The 21779-nt window shown below is 46.8% G+C and overlaps 1 protein-coding gene and 1 long non-coding RNA gene across 3 annotated transcripts in view; both read left to right on the top strand.

The window, feature by feature from the left end:
- Nucleotides 1-14154, top strand: part of LOC118163834 — a 157895-nt gene extending 143741 nt beyond the window's left edge. For both annotated transcript variants that reach the window (XR_004749210.1, XR_004749209.1), the window contains 2 exons: nt 10841-10996; nt 13292-14154. This is a non-coding gene — a long non-coding RNA (uncharacterized LOC118163834). The remainder of the gene's footprint in view (nt 1-10840; nt 10997-13291) is intronic.
- Nucleotides 14155-18490: 4336 nt separating this feature from the next.
- The window catches only part of PKDCC (protein kinase domain containing, cytoplasmic), a 34338-nt gene continuing 31049 nt past the window's right edge, over nt 18491-21779 (top strand). Inside the window, exon 1 of the mRNA XM_035322163.1 lies at nt 18491-19534. Within this exon, the coding sequence (XP_035178054.1) occupies nt 18845-19534 (690 nt within the window). The 5' untranslated portion in view covers nt 18491-18844. The remainder of the gene's footprint in view (nt 19535-21779) is intronic.

Genomic DNA, 21779 nt, shown 5'->3' with positions numbered 1-21779 from the left:
CCTAAAAATAAAAAAAAAGCTATGGACAGAATTTAAAAGGTTGGGATAGTGGGCTTTGGATTGTACTTGTATATCATTATGGGTAAATACTTGTACCAACAAATATTGGTATAAATATTTTGTAAGTTGGAAACTGAAATACTGTTTTAACATTCAATTTTCCATCTTTAAGTAAATATAACATTTGATGTATGACATTCAATTTTTTTCTTTTCCTCTTTTTCCCCTCCCTCCCCATTTTATTTGTACTGCTTGGAAACTTTATATGGATTGTTGTTTTTTTTTTTTGATAATTCGTCATTTGCTCTCATAGAAACTTGTAGTTCCTCAAGCTTTATTCAAAATGCTTTCCTGAACTGTCAGACTTGAAATGTGGAAAAAGTGACAATTCAGCTTAGGTGCATGTGCTGTCTTATATCATCCTAGGTTTGATGATTTGAGAAACGTGATACAAATTACTTGGGTTTCTAAAACCTAATAGTAAGACACTCTCCAAACTTATTCTCCCTCATCCTATGAGAAAAGCTAATCTATATGATTGCTCTTAATATTTTCTTCAGGCGTGTAAACCTGTAGAAACTGGACTAGTGTGTTGACTCCCTCAATTAACTTTAATCTAATATCCTGCCTATTTAAATTAGAGTAAACATTGGTGTATAGGGTTAAGGGAAAGAGTTGAACTGAAAAAGATTTATTTAAGGATTAGTGTAGTAGCTAAATTAGAATTAAATCCAGGAAGTAAACATCCCAGCAATGCAAGTTGTGGGAAACAAGAGACCACAGCAAAGATCAGCGGTTTGAAACAATAATGTGCCAGCATGGTAAGAGAAAGGCAGAAGGGGAGTAACAAGTAAATCAAGCATTACTGTACAAATAAGACTCTAAGCCTATTACTTGCCACACAGGTTGTGGGGAAACTACTAAGTAAGTGCAATGGAAATAAATGTGTATCCTCCCTATCTTTCTTACTGCTTTGCTTAGCTGAAATACATTGGGAACCAAAATACCCAGAGCAAGTAAAACATAAGAAAAGGATAAACATGTAGAAGAATCTCTGAAGGTATAGAAATCATTTGCTGTCATCAGAACTGCTACAACATCGAGCAAGAGTTTGCTAGAGCCTTTGGATGATAATATGAGCAAAACAAGCAGCTTCTCTCTACAGCATTAGGAACCATATTTGCCTGGTACATTAGTGCAAGGAAGTCTTCTCAGACTTAGAAGAGACTTTTGTCTTTGTTCTGTCCAGAAATAACACAGTGCTTTAAACGAGACATGGCTGGGCCCCTGATTTCCCCAGCAAGGCGGCAGCTATGCTTGCAGGTGGCCACGCAAGGTGGTTCAGCTGTGCCATGCTGATACAGAGACTTCTTTGAGGAGCTCAGTTCAATGCAAGTCTTCTCTCTCCTGACGCTTGCTGAAGGCTTTAGGGCAGCTGCAGGCTCACTCCATGGGTCTGAGAGCTGGCCAGAGGTTATTCTACCTGCATCTTTATCCTGTATGAAAAGGAATGGTTAAGATTTAAGTATAGTCCTAAGTGAAGCATCTCAGACCCCAGGGGCCCTCTGCATACGCAATGCTAAAAGGAGATGACTGCATTGTCAGATTCTTGGAAAGCTGCCTCCAGAGTTCAAATAAAAATACTAAGCCTGACTCTGGGTATTCACTTGCTTAGTATTAATTGAGACAGGAACATGCCATCTATTTAATTACCACTTTCAGACTTGAATTTTTGTTGGCAATTTTTGCCTTCCAGATATCAATTTGCATTCTACTGAATTGATGACAAAAATTTGACAAAAATCTAGTCTGCGGTAGTATGGCTGAAGGTCACTGCCTGACTAATTTATAAATTCGCAAAGGGCCTGTTCATTCAATAATGAAGCTTTAACTTTTTTCTTATAATCCAACAGAGTCAGAAAATGTCAAATGTTTTAATTGCGATCAATATTAATTGGCAGAAAATTTAGCCCCTTGCTGCAGTGTTGCCTGAGACAAGTAGTGCATTGCTGCTGGGGGCCCAGCAGCCATGAGGGCCTGATGTGAGGCCTGGAGGCCATCCGGGCAGAGCTGGAAGCACATGAGAGCTGATCTGCTCCAGCAGAACACACAGGTTGCTTCCCAGCCACGTATATAACTCAGGTTTTAATTGTTTTGGCAGTTCCGTTGCGCTTCAGACCCCCAAAAGACTGAAACGATCCAGCCTGGTTATTCCAAAGGAAAATGTCTGCATTTCAGTAATGCAGGCCTCTCCCATGAGCTATTGTCTTGCAAAGGCAGGCAGCTTAGCATTTCATCTTTCTGACTAAAGCAGCTTTTAACAAGCTCTTTCTTGGCAAAAGGTTTTGGAATTAACGATGGCTGAAACACACCATGTGTCTCAGCAGCATACTTTGCATGAACTGGCACCCCGCTTGGCAGGAGATGCAAAGAAATGCTGGGCCAGGGTTGACGTGGACCTTTGCAGTCCTCTGTGAAGGCGCTGGTGGGGGAGGACTGCAGCTTTGCTGCTCGTGCAGCCTTTCCTCTGTAGCAGGGCATGGTTTATGGGGGAAGATGGAACTCAGCACCCACCCTCAGGCCTGAGACGCCCTCCTGCACATGGCCAGCACAAGCCACCCAGCCCTGAATGCCCTATGTTTTCCTAGATATGACCCAAGTTAGGAACAGGAATATATCCATCCCTAGTCATGTTGGGCCATCTGTTTTAAGGGTTTGTTGCTCTTTTACACAGTGAATGGTGTCTCACTCTGGGAGTATTGCCCCTGGCCCACCAATGATATCTTCCTCACATCAAATGCAGGTTTGCATTTTTCTGGCAACACTGGAGGTCTTTTATCAGTCCTTTCATCAGGTGGTGGGGAAGAAAAGTCTTGTTATAAGCATGAACCAGACCTGGTATTCATACTAATGGTAAAATCTGTCCCTAAATCAACTCAGTGAAGTACCACGGCATCTAAATAATTTAATTCTACTAACTTTGAGTCATGAATAGTTATAAGAGGCTGCTTGGTTTCAAATGGAGTGCAAAGAGAAAGCACAGAGTACTACTGCAAGGCTAAGTCCTATATACCTGTTTCTGAAAATCGCATCTGGAGCAGCTTCAGCTGAGACACTTACTGGGCACTTTGGTCCTGTCTGCACCATTTCCTGGCCCTTCCAAAACGTGCCTGTTTGCATATTTATACTATTTAGACTGGTGTGGTTTGCTGCCTCTGCCAGTTTCTGCCATATCACCTGGCAGCACTACCTCTGTCCACTATTTGCTGGTATTGGCTCTATGGTCTGGTTCCTTGTGTGGCCACACCATCACTTGTGCTGGTTGGAGGCAGATGGTTTAGCAGTAGTGAGATGGGGTGGCCAGGGCAGGAGAAAGCAGTGATGCTTCTGGGGTTGGGCTCACTTACAGTGAGACTATGATGAAGAACCCATGCAACTCAGTGGGACTTTTTCCTTTGACATCAACAGATTTTTGGAGTGGGTCTTTAGACAGCATCAATGGGGAAAAAGCTAATTTACTTGTGGTGTCTTACAGCCCATTGCATTAGTCCTGTATATGTATCTGTCTATCTATAAATTACATCCGAGTAGTGATTTCCTCCCCTCGTTTAAATAAATTTAACTGCCCAGCTTCTGAATTCCCCATCAGAGGAATCCACATCAGCTGGCCCTATTTGTTGAAAAGTCAGCAGGAATGTTTCAGCCAGCGTGGGATATTAATGTAGGAAGCCAATGCTGGGTTGGTTCTCCTTGTTCTTGTTACTGGCTATAGAGTTTCACAGCCTGGGATATTAGTAAATATTTATGTTTAATTACTTTCACTTAAGAAAAACAACCACAGCCAAGAAAACTACAGAGCAATTTAATGGGTTTTAACTTGCCACACTAAACTGCCTTCTTAAACATAATGAATTATATGAAGTCATCCGGTTTCAGACTCTCTTAAAGAGGTAATTTAATTCAAATAAGGTTGCATATTACTAGCTGCAGTGTCTGAAAACATTTATAGTGCCAGTAACTGTTCCATTGCCCTGGGTTATTCTGCAGCTCGAAAGACAATAACAAGCTAAGCTTAGAAAAGTGTGCTGTGGTTTGGTATAACTGATAGATGAAATTGCTAGGTTTGTTGCCTCAGGCAAGAAATGCTGGATGAGTGTGTTGGAGTCTCCTTTTACGTAAGACAGTCTGGGTTAAAACAAAAACAGGAAAGTAAATTAGGCATTAGCTGCTCAGTAGCATTGTTTTTGAATATTTTCCACACAAAAACAGCTTATAAAATAACTGTGGGCTTCTTACCTCTGGGTCCTAGCTAAAATGCTGCCTTTCTTACAGGTATGTGGTGATTAGGTTCAGGAACATGTCCTTCGATTCATTGTTGCATTACAAAATAGAGACACTTCTGTTTTCCAGCACCACTGTGGAGCTCATATTCAGGGGGAAAATAGGTTAGCTGTAGCACTCTTTTTCCCCTGACAGGTAACTACTAGAAGGAACTAAAGAAAAATACCTCTACTCTTCTATCCAGAGATCTGCAAGTGCTGAACTATATGTAGGATTAGGAAAATTCATCAGGATTTTTTTTTTTTTTTTTTTTTTTTTTTTTTCTGAGAGACAAACAGTTATCATTTGTTTGAGTTTGGCAGTTAAGAGCTAGAAGATTTTGCCATATAGGCTGTAAAACTTTGTGAGGCTTTCAGTGTCCTTTAAATTGTTCTTTAAAGTAATTGCATACTCTAGAGCTCCTTATGGGGCTTAAGGGCTTTATTTGCCTAGGACAATTGCACACCTTGTGAAAAAAAAAAAAAAAAAAAAAAAGCTGTAATCCAAATCCCGAGCCAACTTTCCAGATGTTGTTTGCTGAACTTGTTAAGGCTGCTAGATGTTGATTGCTAAGGATGTAGTCTGCTTGTATGTACATCGAAATGTTAGACAAAAGATGCACAGGGAGAGCCCATGTATTCTTTATGTTTCTGGGGAGTTTGATACACAACTCATATTTTGCAACTTTTCTCATCTATTATTAGCACATATAATGAGTGCAAACTGAAGAAAGATTTCTGCTCTAGATATTGCTGCAAGTGGAATATACCCTACAGATGAACTATGTGTATATAGTATGCAGTCACACTTTAACTGTTCACTATGACTAGTTGTAATAGTAATACTTTGACAACTTTGGAATAGGCCTATAAGCATACGGAGCATTCAGTGGAACTAGCTTTGACTTCCGAGTTTATGGGATCCCAGTGAAACTACGGTTTAAGGTCATTTGACTCTGTTTTCCAGTCACTTTGTAGTTCAGATGCTTTTCCTGTTGATTAAAGTCTTACCTGAGAACACATTCATGCCACTTCAGCCTTGAAGGAATTCCATGCATTTCAAGTAGACTGATTAAAGAGCGATCAGTAAAAAGGTTATAATATCAGCTTTTGGATTGTTTAAAATGCTAGAAGATAGCTTTGCAGAATGAAAAGGGGTTTCTTTTAATTAACAGGCTTGTAAGATAGGGACTGTCTCCTTCCAGGAGTCACACACAGCATCTGGCTGAATGGAAGCATAAGCTTGCAGCCTCTGCAAACTACATGAGTACATTAATTAGGTCTGATGGCAAGCTCTCTAATTCCATTGACATCCAACTAGCTCTTACCACTAATTAATTACATGGTTTAAAGTTTTCCTCTTGTAATGCACAAGTCACCCCTAGGAGAACATTTCCGAAAATGCTTTATGAAGGCATGATCTTTTCTTTAAAAGAAGATATGTATAAAGTTGCTTAGGTGTTCTTACAGAAGACTTCTGATACAATTAAAGGGGAATGTAGAGCAATGGAAAGACATCCTTCATTAGAAAGGATTACATCTAAACCTTTCAAGAAGACTGATGTTTTGCTTTTAGTTAAAGCTTGTGTCAGTTGAATGTAGCTTAGAGATTGTTTCTGGCCAGGATCTATTAAAAAAGCCTGAGACCACTAAGGCAATTGAGCATGTTGAGCAGAAAAATTTCATTGTTCTCTGTTACATTTTTACTATGTCTAAACAGCATTTGCTTCTACAGGTACTTAGACTTCTTCTAGGAGAACTAATTTCATTTAAGCTCATGGTCAGTAATATGTCTGGAAATGAAACCATTAATTTTAATTCAGTAAATGCACATGTACATTAAATTTTATTGCTTTGTCTGAATTTAAAAGGGCAAAAGTAGGGCAACTTCAGGCCAGTGCAAAATTGCAGGTGCCTGTACTTTACTGCTCACCAAGAACAGCTCAGTGTCACTGAAATAAATTTCAGTGCTGCATGTCACCAAAACAGAACAGAAGGATTTCAGGAAGATTTGGATAAAGCTTTTGGACTACAGCATTTTTATTTATTTATTTATTTATTTATTTTGTGCAGGATCCTCTCATCTAAAGACACAGCATCTGCAAAGTGCACAACAGACTTCTAACAGTACATGACCATTGCAATCAGTAATGACACAGATTTCGTGAGTCCTGAAACTTGCTTCCCAAGCTTGATAAATGTAAAGATCTATTCATCTATATAAATGTATTAAAGAAAGCATAATAAGAGTGAACCACAGCCAAGAATATCTCAATTTTTTCAAAGGCTTCCAAACATTTTATATGCCATAAAATCATATGCAGAGTTAAGGCATCACATTTCAAGTTAAAGTCAGACATTTAGCTGTAACTTTGGATGTATGGGTTGGAATCAAACACATTTTCACATTACTTGAATTTAGGCTTTCTTTGTGTTTTTATGTTCCTGTTAAAAAGAAGGAAATCCCCGATACCAAGACAAGTAATCTGTGTTCTGAGCCAATAAATCATGAGGGAATTTGAAGAAGGTAGATTATAAGAGGCCCATTTAGGATTCTGAAAAGCAATGGGTGACTTTGAGGATCTTAAAGAGAGTTGCAGGTGCTCAGTTCTTAGGACGAGGTCATTTCCCATGTGTTGGCACAACGACAAAGTTCTTGATTCTTCTAATTCACAAACCAGTAATATATACTCCTTAACTGGAAATGGCTGAAAAGATACCTGTGGAATGCATGCAGTGCCCAAACACATCCTAAACACTGCTGCCAAGCCTCAGCATTATTAAAATAATAGATGCAAATAAGAACCTGCTAGCCAGTAAACAACAGCTCCTTTCCAACCCATATCTTTGGATTACATGTTTAATAGAGATGTCCTGTGGCTTTGGTACCATCCCAACTGCAGAAACAAACAAACAAAACCAACAGTGCTAATGCACGTCATTTGTATTTCATTTGAACAAGAAGAATTCCCCAGGTGGAAACTAAAGAGAATGGAAAGACTGAGATGTCTCTTAGCCTTCTAGGAAAGCACAACTTTGGTAACATCTCCAGCTGTGGGCCAGGCCTAAGACACCCTCTAAAATCTCCTAAGATTCCTTGTTTGTCTCTTTGTCTCTCTTTGTAGTCACAGCAATATAATTCAATACAAATTCCCTTGAATAAATGTACAAACAAGACCAAGTATTTTACATTTCAAATGGATCATCATTAAGGTTTCAAGCTGTCAATAGGACCAGCACAGGAAAATGTTATTATTAGACCTGAAAGTCTTCAAGGGAATGTGTGAGAAGAATGGCTAATATCAGGGGACCAGCAATCTGTTTCTAGCTGGCTTTTAATTCTGCTTAGGAAACACGAATGGTTTTGAGTGTTGAATGAAGAAGCAAGCTATGGAACCCGCACCATGCATTTAAACTACAGCTGGCTGGAATATTATATGCCCGAAGGCAACATTTTTAAGTTCAAAGGTAAACATTTTTTTTAGAAAGAAAATTAGTTGTACAGCATATTTGATTTAGGATACCTCTGCGTAGTCCAACTGTTAATTGAAATGTATTAAAATAATAACCTTACTTTCCCTGACAGCATACAGTTTCCTAGAGAGCTGAATGCTTACTAGTAAACATCAGTCCTCTGGGCCAGGTCTAGAAGACAGAGGTCAGAACTCCTATAAGTTCATATTTTTCAAGGCACTTTAAAGACTTCCTATTACCTACCCAATGTAAATTGTTTACAGCCTGTTCGGAAGAGGAACTCCCCTCCAGTACTTTGGCCATGCCTGTAAACTGATAAAAAACCTCTCCCTGGAAACCTCCCCTGCTGAACCTCTCCATAATATTTTATTGTCTTCGATCCTGTGTGTATGCACAGGGATCCTTTCTGGTGAAAACGCAGGCAATAAATAATGCTCAGCAAGGAGAGGTTGATGCACTGAACCACATTAGGAGTGACTGTGGCATTTTGTAGTTCTTGCTGGTGGATTAAAAGGGTAAATGGAACCTTCCAGTGCTGCTCCAAATGGCAGAATACACTGACCTGCAAAGCTGTCACATAGAACTTGCATGTGATTTCAGACATTTTAGAATGACCTGGTCAGATTTTATTTCTTATAATTCTGGGTCATTTTTTTTTGTTGTTGTTAAAGTAAGCTTTTTAAAAGTGAGGAAAACCTATGCTGCACAATGAGGTATTGAGAACCATGTGTTCCATGGTATAGAAAGATATGTTATGATTCTTATCTTCATGAGACTGTGAAAAAATAGTTCTTTGTCCTCAAACTCATTAAAAAGTTATTTAATAAAGAACTTGAAACCATTATCAATATTTACAAAAGAAATGCTTGAGAGCTGAGTTATGTGTTTTGAAACTCACAGAAGGCTCAGTGCATTGAAGCAACAATATACGTGATAGGAAGTATAGCTGACATTTTCCAAATATAAAAACCAGATGATGGAAGGTTTAATTTCTGTGAATTGGAGCAGTAGCTGAGAGCCTACCAATCTCTCAGGAATATTTTCAGCCCATTGGGGTGCTCAAAGAATACAAAACGCTCAGCGTTTTTGGAAAGACAGTTGAGATCAACATGACTGTGCTAGATTCAAGTCTAGCTGGCTCCAGACTTTAACCTACGTTTGAGGACTAAAACATTTTTTTAAGTTCTTTCTCCCTAATAACAGTATTAAAAAATATATATAAAAAAATCTCAGGACAGATAGAAATAAGTTATCAGGGAATATTTTATGAAGGAAAGATGAAGTGTTTTGTTAAATAAGTAGACAGCTTTTTCTACTTGGAAAACAACACTGTTGACTTTATTGTCTGGTAGTTATGATTTAGAGAAAGACTACCATAAAAAGCACCCTGCAAAGTTTGCATTTGACTGAGGATACACCCACAAGGCATCTGCAAAATGCTTTGGCAAAAACACCTCTGTAGAGGGAGTCTTTAACGCCCTCTCTAAGCACTAGTGCCCAAAATTCAGCTGTTTAATGGTCTTTAGAGTCTGAAAAATATTCAGAAACCCTTTTGAACCTTAACCCAGAGGTGTCTAAACCCTGTGGCACATCAGCCTCTGCCAGCCAAGGCTGCTGCAGGGTGCTCCCGTTCTTCAGGACGCGTGCAGACCCGTGCAGGTGGGAGCACCTGGCATTTCTGCCTCGCTCAGTCATCCTGCTGCCTCCCTGCATTGTGGGGAGGGCCGGGCTCTGCAACCATCCTCGGGGCTCAGCCGGCCTCACATGGAGCACCGTGTTGCCCCTGGGTCCATGAGTCAGTGCACTTAGTTTCCCAAAGCCAACATCAGCAGCTGGTCTTTCAAATCCACCTTTTGTGTTCTTAGACTTGGACGTGCCACAGCTGCTGGAAATGCATGCGCTGCTTGTCTGTGTCTTCTGTTCTGCTCAACATTTTGTTGGACCAGGAGCTGATTCCAAATTCTTTTATGCAGTGGCTGATAAAAACCACTGCAGTACAGAATAATTTCTGTAACATTTTTTAATATAGGACCCAATCTGAGTAGGCATGATGGAGAGAATCCCACATGTGAGTACTCTCCTGCAGAGTACTGCAGCAAGAAGAGAGGGACAAAGGACAGACTCTGGTCAGGCAGCAGAGGAATTTAGGTATGTGGGTCTCCTGCATTGCAGGTGACAATCCTAGCCACCAGGTTACATGACAAGATCACAATCCAGAGCCTCAGTCTCTGATTTTTCACAGGAGCCACCTGCCCAGGGGTGTCTCAGGGTCTGAATCCCAAGTGCAGAGACATCTCTTTTTATCCATAAACAGGGCACATAACTCTGTATTGCTCTCTGTTCTTGCTGATAACCTTAAGCAGCTCTTTTCTCATCCTAATGGTTGTCCTGAGCCCCTTTTATAGGAAGCCCAGCCTCTTCTGGTGCATGACATGAAGATGCAAACCCTGTGTGTGACAGTATACCATGAAGCTGGCTGTTGCAATGCAAAAGTGCTTCTTGTACAGCCCCAAGAACCTCATCCTAGTCTTATTCAGGTCATTATCACTCAAAAATACGGGACCAGCACTGAAGCATATTCCAGAAATATTAAACACCATGTTAGGCGAGTAAGAACAGCTACAGCCTATGACAGGAGCCCTGTACAAGCACAGTATTGCTGAAGTGCATGTGTCCTCAGTATTATTGCCTGAGGAGTATTTATGTCTGAAAAGTCTCATCCAGCATCCTGTTGCATGCAGAAATGCCCAATTAGCAAAAATAGTTATGAGAAATGTGCATCCACATGACATGTGAAAATCCTGACCTGTTTTTGTGTGCAAATCCTGAAATGTTTTTAAGTACTCTGCCTTTAGCAGGCAGTTGTTTTTTGTAAATTTTGTAGTGTTGATGCTGTGCTTTTTCTCCCATGAGTATCCTTCACTGCTCTCACTGTCAGGGTTATACATTTCCTACACCAGATCAACAGTTGATTTAAAAATATTCAGACTGAAAACTGAGAGAAAAAAATCCCATATTTAATTTTTTAATGTTTAATTACATTCCAGGGACTTTAAATCCATACTTCAGGAGGCCTGGAAATCATCTAGCTGGAGCAAAGAGACGGCAACAGGGTCTCCAAATGGGTACAGCCAGCAGCATCACTGCAGAAGGTGGGAGCCTGCCCACCAAGCACATCAGTTTTCACAGAAGTTTCTGACTTGGTGAGGCATTCTATCAATATACTAAGGCCAATCTTTAAGCAGCAGTTGTTTGCGCTGTAATCCATACATATGGAAACAGCTTGTGTATCACAGAGAATATGTGCAGAGGAGGCTGCTCTTATATTTGTGTCCCATGTGTTTGCTTTTATTTGATTTTGTATTTGGGTGGGAAAGGAAAAGAGGAAATTCTCTGACATTTTCACATGCGTGTGTGTCTCTGAGAAACAATTCAAACTTCTTGTTTATTCAAATGAGAGGCTTTAAAATGACCTAACATCTTTCCTGGATACAGTTTGCAGTATTCTCATAGAAAGTACCACATAATGACAATCCCATCTCTGACAAAAACTACTGTGATTGTCCTTCCAGGATCCTTGGGGGTTGGTTGATACGAAAGGCAAAGGAAGAAATTACAGAATCAGGTATTTTTATTTTTTGCCATGTTTTTGCAAACAGGTAGATTGCAAGAAATCATTTTCTCTGCACAAAAAACTCAGCTCCTAATCCTTTCTATTGCTCTGTGTTGCTGAAACAACCCAGAGTTAGACAACCTCCTTGTGTACCTCTTCAGTCTGGCCCTTGCATTTTTGTCCTGATTTTAATCCAAAACACTTTAGACGCTCTAAAAAACTACTACTGCTGCAAAGGATTTTATGGCCTGGCAAAATATCAGCATTGGTATCTTCTAAAACCACATATAAAAACTCACAGATCCTAAAGCTCTTAAAGACTATGGAAACAGAGTAAGTAAAATCAAAACACTGGTGGTGATTAATTATGCCTGGATTTACAAAATGCCAGCTTTTGATAATTGTCCTGTGGGTCAGGAGGAAATGAATTAGCATTGCTGTGTTGGAAGTGGCTCAGGCAGATGGCCACCGTGGTCCTCAAAGCCCAGAGGATGAGGCTGGGGCTGAAAATGGTTTCCATTTTCTCAGCTGGCAGGAGGAAGGAACAGCAGCAGTGGCTGGTGGTGCCCCTGAAGGCTGGCTGTGGTAAACTGTGGGAAAGGCATGGCAAGGGCACCCCGCACCCCCAGGCAGGCTGCAGCGGAGGAGCTGGGCAAGAAAGGGTTTCAAAGCCTGTGTGAAGGGAAGGAAGGTATCAGCTGGGCCAGCCAGGGACCTGGGGAGGTCAGCAACAAAAGCAGAGCTGAGGCAGCAGTTCCTCCCGCTGCACCAGGGCAGCGAGGCAGGCAGAGGGCAGCCACTTCTAGGGAAACACCAGGGCTCTGCCTCGGCATTTGGAGGTCTTGTGTTTTCTTACTTTAAGGCTGCAGCATACCTTACTTTAAGGCTGCAACAACAAGTTGCCCCAGACTCTGGACTATTTAGATTCCTCCACACAAGTTCTCAAAGCTTTTCTTTGGATTTTACTTATGGAGAAAAGCGATGGTGTGAATGGTAAAATACCAATTTTAAACCAGCAATCCCAAAACATTCAGTGGCCTTCATGCTTGCATTACTGCTTGTGTAGCACCATACTTATCACACTGTGGCCTGAACATCTTGTTTTCCCATATTAACTCAACACAGTGAACTGTGGTCAGAGAGAAATATGACCCAGGACTGGCAGCAAATACAACACACAACCCTGGCACATAGCTCCTTTCCTACCTCATCCTTGGCAGCATTACTGGTCAGACATGCTGGGTCCTTAGCCCCAGGGCTATTGAAGCTGTTCCTTCACTTCTGAGCAGGTCCTCAGCTGATGCCAGTTCATAAAGCTCCATAAATGAAGCCTACTCACAACTGGAGCCAATTCCCCTGCATTGAACTAAGGGGTTATTGTTAATTAGGCTGAATGGATATTATGTGCATATTTGTATGTTTTTATTATTATTTAAGATTATGAAAAAAAAAAAAAAAGGTAAAATTAAGAAACCCAAGAGTGCACTCAAGCCACGTAGGGCTTGGATTGCATAAGGCAAGACTGTGGGATTCACTGTCAGGGACAAGGACTGAGAGGAAGGGGCCCTGCGTTGCCTCCTGTCTGCTGCAGGGTCATAGACAAGGCTCTTCTCACTGGCACATGGAATTTCTGCTTCTCCCCCGGGGTGCCATGCCTTCTGGTTCCCTTTGGGAGCAGAGCCCCCGGTGAGCTTCATTTACACCCCACCAACTACAGTGAGGTCCTGCTAATGGGGTGTGGGACGGTTCTAATGTAATGTAAATCATCAGCTGAAAGAGGGGATTTAAAAACAATTTATTTTGTGGCTGGTACTTCAAAATACTTTACAAGTCATATCAAGAGGATTTTTAAAAATCTTTCTTTATGAGTTGCTTTCTTTTCCAGAATAGTATCCTTGGAAATGACCCACTGGTTAAAAACAAAACAATAACAAAGCCCTGTGAAGAACAGCAGTTTGAGTTTCCATGCATGTCATTACCTTCAAAAGCCATCAGAGCCTGCGCTGTGTCTGTGCAGCACTGCAGAGAAGACAGAGAAGTTGGAAGAGAGGACTGGCAGCAACGAGGATACACAAAGATACCATCAAATGTTGTCCAGACTGCTGGTAAGTACATCTGTCTGTGCTCCAGATTCCAAGCAAACAACTTGCAGTGAGACTTCATGCCTTCGCTGGGCTGGGATGCTGCAGTTCGCAGCAATGAGGGGTAGCACTGTGCAGCCACACCGCAAGAGCAAAACCAGTAGGAAGAAAATAGTAAACAACCCACCCGAAAGCTCAGGGGCTCTAAGTTCAGACAGCTGCCTGTGCTTTTACCCTGCACAGCACTAGAGGATGGGACTGCTGTTTGCACACAGATAGCTGCACCCCAGCTATGCTGCTGGATTTCGTTTTCCTTGGTGCTAGGCAGCAGCCAGGAGCTGACGTCTGTAGACCTAGCGGACTTGAAGCTTGCTGTTATGCCACTCTATTCAGACCAAACATGTAATTCTTAAAATGCCTATGAGAGGTGATCTAGAGCCTTTGGCATATCCTCAGGGAAGAATCAGCCATAGGAACTCACACGACCTGTTTTAAACAATTGCTGGAGAAGCTCACAGGGATATTATTGACAGACTGGTAGAGTGGCTTGCCATACAGGAGCTCTGGTGTTACAAACTATTGGAGTTGGGCAGCCATTGAGAGGAGTGAAAAAGCAGACTTTGAGACTTGCGAACATCTGCCTGTCCCCAGCTTACCTACCCTCACCTTTGTATGGATGGGGGACGGTGCCAGTGTACAGTGAGGAGCAGGAGTGCGGCTGTAGGTTTTCAAGGTACTTTCCAACCTGCCTTCATACTGCTGCACATGGTCCTGCCATTTTATTAAATTCTTCTGAAGTTGCTCTTGACCTAAGCTAACTGCTTTTCTATTGACATCAACTTTTGCCACTCCAGTGTTCACCCCCAGGTTATTAATACAGCATTAAACAATATTGTTCTGAGTCCTGATCTCTGGGGCACCTCATTATTAATCTCTTTCCCTACTAGAATTGGCCATTTATTCCGTACCCATTTATAACCAGATTTTTATCCATGAGAGGACTTTACCTCTCACTTTGTGGTTACCAAGTTTCCTCAACAGTTTCTTGTATGGGTGTTTATCAAAAGGCTTTTGAGTGTCCAAATAAATTATATCCTCTGGTTGTCTTTTACCTGCTATTTTCTTAACTCTTAGAAGTGTAAAAGGTCTGACTAGGAAGATTTATTCTTAAGGCAGCTATGCTACTTCTTTCTTTTGCTTGAGACTTGATATTTTCCTGCAGATTGTAAAATATTTAGAACAGCAAGCAGCTCTCTGAGTCCTGTGGCTTGAAACAGCACCGAATATGTTGTCAATGTTTAATTAAAAATAAAAGTGCATGCCATATACCAGTGACTTTCTCAACTACTTCCTTGTAATGAAGTTAAGCTAATAATGTAAAATTTCCATGAGCTCGCTCTGTGTGAATATTTACAGGGCCTTTATTGCTGCAGTACCAGATTTCCACATGCATTAATGGAGTTATCCTTGTAACACCTCTCTGATACAGGGCAGCTTTAATCTTGACTGACTGGTGAAGAATCAGGGCACACTGACATCTGGCACATAAAAACCAAACTCCTCTACTTTGAAAATACAGAATAGGAGATAAAACACCTTTCCCCACTTACAGATGCTGTGTTCACAAAAATAAAATAAAATATATGCAAGAATCATCACCATTGATAAATGCAATCAAAAAAAGGCATGGTGCCCCAGCATCTCTTCCCAAGCTCTCTAAAGCCACAGCTCATTTCTCCGTTTGGAAAAACTGTAGAGCACCGCAGGTAGAGTCCAAGCTTTTCCTTTTCTCAGACTGTCTGTGCTTGCAGGTTTTTGCTGGCTCTGCTAGTGACCATTTATTTTGGACTCACACCACACATTCAGTGTTTCATTATGCATTTTTGTTCCAGCCAGAACTAATACAATTGGCTGCATCTCAGCTTGCTTCAAATATACAAGGGAGTGGGTTTCCTGAGAGGAAAGGAAGAAACATTCAAAAATAGAGAGAGGTAGAGCCTGTTTAAAGTAAAGAGCATAATAAAGATTTTGCCATGTAAGTACACTTACTAAAGACTACAAAATACAGGGCCTGCCTCTGGCCCTGTATCCCTGAGGAACGAGAGGCTTTCCACCCTGAGCTGAAGGCTGACAAGACCCTGGCAGAGCAGGGAATGACTGAGAGTTTGGACATGGAGGGGCCCTCACTGAATAGGCATGAGAACATGGACTTGTGTTTTTGAGGGACTTTGGGCCTCACGGCTGAGACTGGGCTTTCCAAAAAAAGCTCCACTTCCACATAAACAGCCAGAACAGGTGGCCAGGAATTCAAAAGGTAATGAAGTCTTTTCAAAAAATAAAAAATTAACTCCTAAGTGTTGAAGGGGAGCAGTGCAAGCGCGCAGCACTTCAGGAAGAACAAACTTCCACAGCAGAAGCTCTGACAGATCCCAGCTCCCACAAACATGTTTCCAGTTGTGTTTTTTAACTGAGATCCTGAAGCTACCCACGCTTGAAAATGTGGCACTTTTTTGGGAGCCTAGAGTCAACATCTCTCCAGATGAACAGTGGGACCTGCTTGGGGGCCTAAAAACAAGGATGCCTGGGCTTTGCCTGGCCAAGTTCATGGCCTCCATCAGCCAGCCAGGCTGGGAGCCCAGGGGGACAGGAGCACAGGCACTAAAGGTGCCCCCCTGCAGGGTTTCGATGCAGGCTCTTGACCATTCTGAAGCACAATCTTGGCCGCCGGGAGGGCTCTGGCTCCTGCAGCAGCAAAGTGATTTCCCCTGGGAGCAGTCAATGTATTGCCACGACCTTAATCTTATTTAGCGTGGTAGCATGGTTTTAATTTCTCCGCGTTTGATCCCTCGGCTTTAGGAATATCGACAGAAATAGGGGCTGCAAGCATCAAATCAAGCACAGCCTGTTGCGCATTGAATAAAAAACCCTTCGGCCTCACTCCCTCCGCAGTGACTCAGCTTTCCCAACCCGGCTGCCCAGACAGGAGGCTCGCGTGTGCGCCCGAGTGGTGCCGAGCCCTGAAACGCTTTTAGGGCAGCATCCTGCGGCAGGAGCAGGCGGCGTCCGCTCCCACACCTCCTGCCCGCCCTGCTCCGAGCAGCCGGCTCCTGCCGGGCCTACGGGGGCTGTTTGCCGAGCTCTTTTCGGGCGGCGCGTTGTAACCGGGCCGTGCCGAGCCGTGCCGCCCTAATCAGCGGCAGGCCCCGGCGTGGGGTAATTAGAACCATGGGAGCGGCTTTTTTCTGTCTTTTGAAATCCGGCTCCCGACATCAAAGCGCTCGGCGCAAGTCGTCCTCCAGAGGTCGGCTCCCATATCTAAATGAGCGATGTATTTCGTGGTATCTGTCGGGAGCGATATAATGAAGAAAAGCGGCTTTGAGATGAGGCATGATGTGGAAAACAGGTGGCCCGCTTTAATGTGCGCCGGGGCAGCTGTTTTGCAGTCCGCTTTTGCTGCCGTAACCCGCGCAAGCACGGCCGGCGGGCGCGCAGCCTCCGCGGGCGCGCAGCCTATACGATGCCAGGCGCTGCCGGGAGAGGCCGAGGGGAGGGGAAGGCTCCTTAAACCCCCCCTCAAGGAGCCAATAAACCCTCTCTTTCCGTCCCGAAGGCAGAGCAGGACGGGGGGGGGGGGGGGGGGGAGCTCACCCTCAAACCAGTCGGGGCTGCGGGAGGACGGCCAAGCCTCCCCTCTCCCCAGGCTGGCCTCGACTGGGAGGACCGCGATAGCCGGCCGGATGCTATCGCCCGGTGGCCTCGGCGTACCTGGGGGAGCCCGGTGGCCCCGGGGAAGCCCATTATCCCCCCCCCCGGTGAGGCCGCACCGTGGAGGTCCGCCGCATCTCCGGGGCCGCGGCGAGGCAACCCGAGACTCCCGCCGCCTGCGGGCGTGTTGCGGGGGGGGGGGGGTCCCAATCAACACCGGGAGGGCTGCAGGTGTCCTAGCTTCTCTGCAAACGCGTTTCACGTCGTTACGAGCCGGCTTACTTGGCAAAAATATATATATAAAAAAAACTACCCGTCCCCTTCTGCACCCGTGAAATCCCACTGACCGCAAGGCTGCGGAAAGCTGCGAAGAAGCCGCCCCGGCACGGCTGACCGGCAAAGCGCTGCTCACGCTAGATAAAAGCAGAAACCAGTAGAGAAAGGGGAAAAAAAAGGGGGGAAAAAAATACCGACAGGCCGGCCGGCGGCCCCCCGGGGGCTGCAGGTGGCACCGCCCCGACGGGCGGAGCGAGGCCGGGGGCGGCGCGCAGCGGCCGCGGAGCAACGCGCAGCGGAGCGGAGGCTGAGCCTCCGGGCCGATTTTATTTATTTATTTATTTATTTATTTTGATTGTGTGTGCGTCCCCCCGATGTGTATTACCTAAATGGCTCGGCCCTTTCCCTTCTTGGAAATGATTTCCCGCTCCCATTGTGGCGAACTTTGCCTATCCTGACTCTTTTACGGCTTTTCTCTTGCTGATGGACTTTCCTTTGTGGAAGTTTCTCGGGCTGATTGTATTTGTTAATTAGTTGCTAACAGCATCGTAATGTGGGCTTGATGGATAACCGTGTCATTAGCGCTCAGCCCTGCAATTCACATTTCCAGAGGGGCAAGGGCTACCCCCCGGCGAGGCCGTGATTTGTAGCTGCAGCCCCGGCCGTGTGCCGGGGCCTTTTGCTGCCGGAGGTGCCGGGAGGGAGCCGCGGCCCCTTTATTTTAGGGGGGGGAAGAGATGGGAAACGCGCAGCCCTTGGTGCGAAGGGGCCCCATGCAACCACGGCGGGGCGCAGCAGGAGCATCCCCCGCGTCCCGGCGCGATGCTCGGCGTGGGAAGGACCCGCAATCCCCCAAAACGCCGGGGCCGGGCCCCCCCCCCCCGGGGGGGGGGGGGGGGGGACTCGCCCGCTCCGCCCCGCTCCGCCCCGCTCCCCCCGGCGGCCCGCCCCGCTCTTTCACCGCCGGGGGGCTCGGCCGAGCCTGGGAGATGTAGTCCCGGCTCCCGGGCTAGCCGGAGGCCGGCGGGGCTTCTCCGGGGGACTACGATTCCCAGGCCCCCCTGCAGCTCGGCCGGGCGGCTGGAAGGGGCCGGGCTGTCAATCAGGGAGCGTCAGCGGGGGGAGCGAGCCGGGGATCCCCCCCGCCCCCCCGCCCTCCTCCGGTCCCGCTAATAATAAGTGCTTGGGAGGCTTAAAAGCAGGGAGGCAAGTGTCATGCGGGAGCGCCGTAAGGGGGTGAGGTCCGGCTGAGCGCCCCGGCAAAACCGGGGAGAGGGGGGCGGAAAAAAAAAAATAATAACCCCAGAGCCGGTTCGCGGGGAAGGGGCGAGAGGAGACAGACCCGAAAGGCTGGAGAAGCCGGCAGCGAGGTGGCGATGAGGCGCAGGAAGATCGCGGTGGCTGCCGGCTGCTGCCTCGCCTTCCTGCTGGGCACCCTGCTCAACGTGCTCTTCATCCCCGGCTCTGAGCACCCCCCCCCGCCGCCGCCCCGCGACGGGGCGCCCCCTTCCCCGCCGGGCCCCCCTCCCCCCGAGCCCCCGGAGGAGGAGGAGGAGGCCGCTGCCGCCGCTGCCCTGGCTCGGCAGCTCCAGGAGCGCTACGAGGAGGTGCTGCGCTACCGGCAGCACCGGGGGGCGGCGGCGGCGGGGGGGCGCCGGGCGCTGCGGCCCCGGGAGCGGCGCCTGATGGACCGGGCCCCGCCGCGCTCCTCGGCGGAGCAGCCGCGGCCGGGGGCGCCTCGGAGCCGGGCGGCGGCGGCGGCGGGGCAGCCCCGGGGCCCAGCTTCGGGCGAGCTGTCGCTGGAGCCGCCGCTGCTGGGCTGTCGCGACATCCGCGACGTGAGCGGCGTGCAGTACCTGGGCTCCGGCTACACCAAGGCCGTGTACAAGGCGGTGCTCAACCACTCGCTGGCCGTGGCGCTGAAGGCGGTGGATTTCGGCGGGCACGACGTCGCCCACTGCGTGCAGCAGTTCTCGGCGCTGGGAGACTGCTACCGCCTGGCCGCCTACAAGATCGTCAAGGAGATGATCCTGCTGCAGCGGCTGCGCCACGCCAACGTCCTGCAGGTAAGGCGCCCGCGGCACCCGCTCCTTCCCCGGGGGGGACCGGTCCCCGACGGGGCGCCCCCGAGCCGGTGTAGGGCGCAGGGACCGGCGCGCTCCCACCCCACCGACGGGTGTAGGGCTGACCGCGCTCCCGGCTTTCCTCCCTCTCGCTCTTCCCCGTGACTGTCCGGTGGGTGATGGCTTAGGAAGAACGGGGAGATGGAAAAGCGTTGTCCAGACGTGGCCGCCGGGGTGGCAAGCCCGCTGCCTCCAGGAGGGGGTACCCCGACGGCGCCCGGCCGGGTCCTTGGGCTCCCGGTTGACACGGCTTCCCTTGCCCCAAACGCCGCTGTTAGGCGTTGGCGTGGAGCTCTGCGGGTCCATTCGGATGTAAATGCTGTCATGGAAATTCCTCGTTGCGTTCCGCGTAGCTCGAAGGTTGTAGTAGGACAGAAAAGGAGCGTTGGAGCAGGCGGTCTCGCAGTAGGCGCTTTTTGAACTGAATCGGGGAAAGGAGTTTTGTGTTTCTTTTTCTTCAGCAGCAGTACCAGCACCCCCACGAGAACTTCAGATCCCAGCGATCAAAGCTCTCGAGTTTCACATACTGCTCAAAGAGAGGGGAGTCGTGATTTACTCACTACAAGAAAATAGATAGGCTTCCTTCCTTCCTTCCTTCCTTCCATTTCCATATGCTTTCCCCTGTGGTGCCAGCTCTAACCCATGCATAAAGAGAACAGATCAATCTACAAAAAGCAGCGCTCCTGGCGAGGATGTGGCATGCTCCTCTGCTGTGATGAGTTTTGTTGGGTGCAGCTGTCCTTACGGACTGAGCTGGCAGCAGGAGGTACACCCCACCGTTGTAAAATCCGAGGGGATATTTTCCCGAAATTGTTCTCCTTGTTCAGTGCCAAGCGATTGGCGTCGAGCTGCGCATACTTTTAAAGTCGCGGGTCATTTGGGTAGGCTCCCGTGGCCACGCTGCATTATTTTCCACGTCCTCCTCGGGGGTCAGTCTCAGCTCTGGAAAGAATAATTCACAACTAGCTGCTGCTCCTCGCCAATGGACTGAGGGCGAGGTGCGGGGACCCAAAAAGGGGCGGCCGGGCCCTGCTGCAGGTGGGCTCAGAGAGGGGCTGCCGCAGGCGCCGGGGGGAGAAGCGCGCCTGGGCTCCATGCTTGGAAAACGCTCCGGCGGGCAGCAATCCCGCGTGCTCCTTAATTAAGGCTTCATACTTACATGCCACCCCGATTAAAAATAGATTATGCTTAAATCAGAAACACGTTTTTTTCGCTTTCATTGTGATTTTGTCATTGCGTTTTCTTTTTCTGTGCCCCCCGGCTCCATCAGCCTGAGCAGCAAGGCAGCGTGGCAGGGCCAAGCGGGGAGCCCCCTCAATCACCAACTTTTCCCCTGGCCATAGCTCCCAGTAGGGCAGCCTGTGGTTGCTGCGGTGTGAGCGGGGCTGGCTGTTGGAGAAGATGTTACCTTGGAAGGAGACTCTAAAAAACTCAGGGGGGATCTGGACATGGTTGGGGCAGCCTTCTGGGACGGGAATAGGTAGGTCTCTGGTAGCATCCAGGGAAAAGGGGGGGGAAATGGGCACCAACGAGCAACTGGAAATCTGTTGTTGATGGCTGTGTTCAAATCTGAAAGGTGATGGGACCCACTGGCCTCAAGGCTGAAACTCTCCTTGTTTTGAGCCGGCCCAGGGCCGTGTTTGGGGTTAGAAATCACGGGGTTAGAAATCACCGTCGGGGTCTGCGGCTGAGGGAGAGAAAATGGGTTCAGAAGCCAAAACCATCTCCTCCCATCTCTTCTGGCTTTTGATAAGTGCAGCCCGGGAGCTCGCTGCCTTCACCCCTACCCCTGCGAGCTGGCCCCCGGTGGCACCTCACATCCCCGGGTACCAGCTAGATGTTCCCAACAGCTGGAAGGAGGCTACCACCCCCTAGCCAGCCTGGTTCAGTTCAGCTCAGGGCAGGAGGATGGGGATCGCTCCCTGCCTGCCCGCTGCCACCTGCTTGGGGGCAGGGGCTATTTGGGGGAATATGTCGCTGAATTTCTCGTGCTGGAAGGAAAGTTTCATGTAGGTTCTGTCCGAGGAAAGGAGCTTTTCCTGTAAATCTCTGGCAGCTGACAGCCTGAAGTGTAGTTTGTAAGATAACAGACTTGTTCTTTACTGTCTCAGCAGTTCCCATTCTGGCCTGTCTCTTGTCAAAATCAGCTTTTTTTTTTTTTTTTTTTTTTTTTCCTCTTTACTTTAGC

Source organism: Oxyura jamaicensis, chromosome 3 (genome assembly GCF_011077185.1).
Source record: "Oxyura jamaicensis isolate SHBP4307 breed ruddy duck chromosome 3, BPBGC_Ojam_1.0, whole genome shotgun sequence".
Taxonomy (NCBI): domain Eukaryota; kingdom Metazoa; phylum Chordata; class Aves; order Anseriformes; family Anatidae; genus Oxyura; species Oxyura jamaicensis.
Note: the sequence above shows the minus strand (reverse complement) of the source record. Positions and strands in the feature narration are given on the sequence as shown.